Genomic DNA, 4166 nt, shown 5'->3' on the forward strand with positions numbered 1-4166 from the left:
AGGACCGAAGACATCCAAAAATATGAATTCAATGCTTAAATGAAAACTGGTCAGCTAATAAAGGAGTACACTTAGCACCAATCTGATTTTCAACTTTTTTTTTTGAAAACATGGTCTCCAACAAAATTTTTAATTAATATTAATGAGGAACCCCAACATAATTTGTAGAAAGAAAATATCAATAAAACGTGTGAGGAAAAAACCCTAAAAAGGTTAGTTAAAAGATAAGTAATTCAAGTCAAGATCGAACAACATTTGTATCTTTTCTCTCTTTTAACAAAGAAAATAACAAAAAATCTCAGTTGTCTGTTTCATCCCATGGACATAAAGGCTAATACATGTGTATCTATCTCAACGGAGGCCAGAGATGCGTCATAACCGAACAATGTTTTTACGTATCAGAAATTGAAGCACATTATAATATACCTTCAAAGTTGGTAATGCAGAACTGGGCCTGTTTCGTTTCGAATGTATGGTGCTTTCCTCACATACATGTACCTGTGTACACATGGGAATGTTTTTAATTTCTTTTTTTTTTCTTAGTGATGAGAAAAGTTGCATCAAAATCTGGTAGTTTGATGTATTACAAATCAACAATTATTACCTTTTTTCAGTTGTTGCGAATGTAAACTATGATTCAGATCAATGATCTGTTTTCAGAGCATGGTCAACTTTTCCTTGAGCTACTCGAAGCTTTAAGAAAAGTCTTTTTAAACATTTAATATTTATCATTCCATTCAGATATGAAATGAAGGAAGTGATTAAGAGATTTTCACCAAAATTTCTTGTTCTCGTCGGAGACTTTCGGTCATTTTAAGTCAAGGATCTTTTAAAGTTAGATTAAAAAAATAAATCTTGTAGGAAGATTTAAAATTTTAAAGGTAAAAATACTGTATTAGTAGAAAAAATTGATCTTTTTTTTTTTTATAGATTTTAACAATTCTAAGCATTATAATTTTTTCAACGATACTCAATCTTATAAAGATGTGTTTATTTGTCTGTTTGTACGTTGTTAAACGTCCTTCTCGAAAATTTTTCACTCGATCATATGGAGACACCACCACTTGCCAGAGAACAACTACGATTTATGTCCTATACTCTGCAATTGAACAGGGAGAAATCTTTGTCGTGCCATCATCTACTGCGACACGGGACCTCAGTTTATAGGTCTCATTCGCAGGTCCGGTCTCCACAGTGGGATTCGAACCCGAAACGTAAGGATCAACTACTTACTTCGCGACTCTAGTGTATATAAATTTGTGTTTTTTCCCTTTTATCGTTGTAAGAGACGAAGCATAACAAAATTAAGTTTTATCTGTTTATTCCGTAACCTAACAATTATGAAAAATTATAAACACAATCAAAGTCGAACACGAAATCAATCTCAGTTAGTCCCTGGGTATCTCAGTAGTAGCCTGCAAATAGAAAAAAATGATATTAAAACAGATATCTCTTTAAAACATTAATTTCTCATTGATTAATTATTATTTATTATCGTACGAAGATAAATTACCTAGCTTTTTGCGGCCTCCAAAGCCGCCACCTAGACCTCCTCCAAGTCCACCGCCAAGACCTCCTAGACTACTTCCGAGTCCGCCGCCAAGACCTCCTAGACTACTTCCGAGTCCGCCGCCAAGACCTCCTAGACTACTTCCGAGTCCGCCTCCAAGACCTCCTAGACTACCTCCAAGGCCACCGCCAAGGGCACCTAGACCACCTCCAATGCCACCGCCAAGACCTCCTAGATCACCTCCAAAACCACCTCCGAGTCCACCAAGACCACTTCCGTATCCACTTAGACCACCTCCAATTCCTCCAAAGCCACCTCCGAGTCCTCCAAGACCACCTCCAATTCCACCAAAACCACCTCCAAGGCCGCTACCAAGACCTCCTCCGAGACCTCCGTATCCACCCAAACCTCCTAATCCAACACCACCTCCGAGACTGCCACTTTGGAATGAACTACCACTGGAGACACTGAGTGCGCTTCCTCCAGTACTAGATGGGAATCCTCCAATACCGCCAAGACCACCACCGATGCCACTTCCAATGCCACCAATACCACCAATTCCACCTAAGTTTCCACCGCCATATGGAAATCCACCACTTGGGATATATCCTCCTCCGATAGGGGTTATACCGCTACCACCTCCTATTATTTGACTTCCACCTCCAATACCGCCCGGGAAACCACCACCTCCAAACCTGAATCCCTGAGGGATGATATGCAGTCGGACCAAGTACTGGTAGTACTGGACATATTGGACAGAGGTGGGTCCATATATGACGTAAAGGTAGTAAAGATATTGGATGTAGACGATGTACCTGTATCCACCGGAGGGGTAGGTGGGGTATGATGGAATTGTAGGATAGCCTATAAAGATACAAGTTTAGATTTTTTTTTTTATAAAATCAAATTTATTTTTGCGACTAAAAATCATTTATTTAAATATACTGATATAATTTTACCAATGTTATAAGTGGCTGCCACGTATGTGGCCATCAACAGAAAACAAACTTCCTTCAGCATGTTGATCGGAGAAATAAACAGAGTAATTCTGAAAAAGAAAAATTTCAAATTCTTTAGAAAGATTGCACAAGAAAAGAATAGAATTCAAATGCAAAGAAAGATTAAATTGATGTTAAAGGAAAAGTAAAATTGAAAAGCTACCTTTGTGTTATTTCTTCTCTGGGACTTCGGGCTAAACTGTATTAGTCTAAAAGTAAGGTGTCCTTATATACTCTAGAACAACCATTCAGATGGTCATCAAAAACAATTATTGATTGATTTTGATGATTTTTGCAATGTTAAACGCAAAAGTTAAATATCAATATCAAAGAACTGCATGTTCGAACAATTATTTGGTTGTCCTGACATGTAAAGACAAATACAAGCTATGTCTAAATTATGCAATGACAATAAAATGACTACTCTTCATAAAATTACAAGATTTGAATTTCGCAACCAAATTTCTTGTATCACACGGAAATAACTGCAGACGTTAAGGAAGTGAAGAATTGGAAGATTCAAAGATTAACCGTTCAAGTAAACCTGAAGGCGTGTAGGCTTGTGGTTTTGTTCTACAAAAACCTTTCAATCGGACACTAACGCTAAATATTGAGAATTTGCTTTTTGGATCTTTATTGGAGATTTTTGAAAAATAAGGTAGACCATATTCGTCGAGTAAAAGATTTATTTTCAACCTTGCTATCTTAATGAATCCATTTCAATTGTTCTCAAAGTTTACAAATTAACAATTTTGGACGAGTAAACATTATTCGGAATCTTAAAGTCTGTTTGGAAATTAAATGTCACACGTGGTTTATATTAATTGTTAATATACATGTTACTGTTTTGACTCTAAATCTTAGTGTCAAAATTAAAAGTGGAGTGCGTCGTTCTTTACGCAATGAAAACTATAGGCGACGCTTGAAATCAGTTTAACATATGATATGTATACGGATTAAGAGTATGAAGATTGTAAGAATTATAAATGATGTTTATATATTACCTGATAATTGATATTACAAATGTACCTTCTTTTATTTTTTTATATAATGTTTGTGATAATATTTCCTTCTGAAAAGAATTTGATTCATTGGTCAAGTGCAAAATAAATTATGAAAAAATATATGTATTTGTTTAATTATTAATTATTTTCTTGCAAAAATTGAATTTTAATACAGTTTTTAAAAAGATAACTACAGCAAAAAAATAAATAAACTCTATTCCTTGTCCTTTTCTCGATTTCAAACATAATTCAACCAGCTGTAGAACATACTGAGTATCAGTCATTAAAAATTATCATTTGTTACGGACTTTTCAAAAAGTAATGAGACAAAAAAAATCATCTAATTTTTGGCTGTTTATAAATTAAAGAAAAGTATAATTATTTTTAGCGTTTTTCTTCGAATAATTTCGTTTATGAGGGATATTCAATAAATAATGTTCTGAACTGTATGACATACAATAAAGATATCATATGACAGTAAGCTTGACTTTCTCTCATTATTTAATCTTTAATGAATTTATGACAGTTTATGTGACCACTTTTCATCACATAGTTTCACTGTGAGAAGCTGGAAAACAAGGGCTATTCGAGACACTGCATTATAAATAAATCGTAAAGAATAAGTAAACTAGAGTGAAAATAAAAACTTCATTA

General features: G+C 34.5%; 1 protein-coding gene across 2 annotated transcripts; it reads right to left on the reverse strand.

Moving 5' to 3' along the window:
* Positions 1-1304: 1304 nt before the first annotated feature.
* Positions 1305-2697, reverse strand: LOC134265350 (uncharacterized). 2 transcript variants are annotated; one of them, XM_062747575.1, is made up of 6 exons: positions 2672-2697; positions 2470-2558; positions 1934-2374; positions 1760-1900; positions 1514-1639; positions 1305-1415 (listed from the first exon to the last, which is right to left on the reverse strand). In XM_062747575.1, exons 2-6 carry the CDS (start codon positions 2528-2530, stop codon positions 1405-1407), a joined length of 780 nt encoding a protein of 259 aa, XP_062603559.1. In that variant the 5' UTR covers positions 2531-2558; positions 2672-2697; the 3' UTR covers positions 1305-1404. The 2 variants fall into 2 exon arrangements, with proteins under 2 accessions (XP_062603559.1, XP_062603558.1); XM_062747574.1 differs by having other exon boundaries at positions 1514-1900.
* Between the last annotated feature and the right edge of the window lie 1469 nt (positions 2698-4166).

This window comes from Saccostrea cucullata, unplaced genomic scaffold, assembly GCF_032062105.1.
Source record: "Saccostrea cucullata isolate Sc308-1 unplaced genomic scaffold, CSIRO_AGI_Scuc_v1 ctg10850, whole genome shotgun sequence".
NCBI lineage: Eukaryota > Metazoa > Mollusca > Bivalvia > Ostreida > Ostreidae > Saccostrea > Saccostrea cuccullata.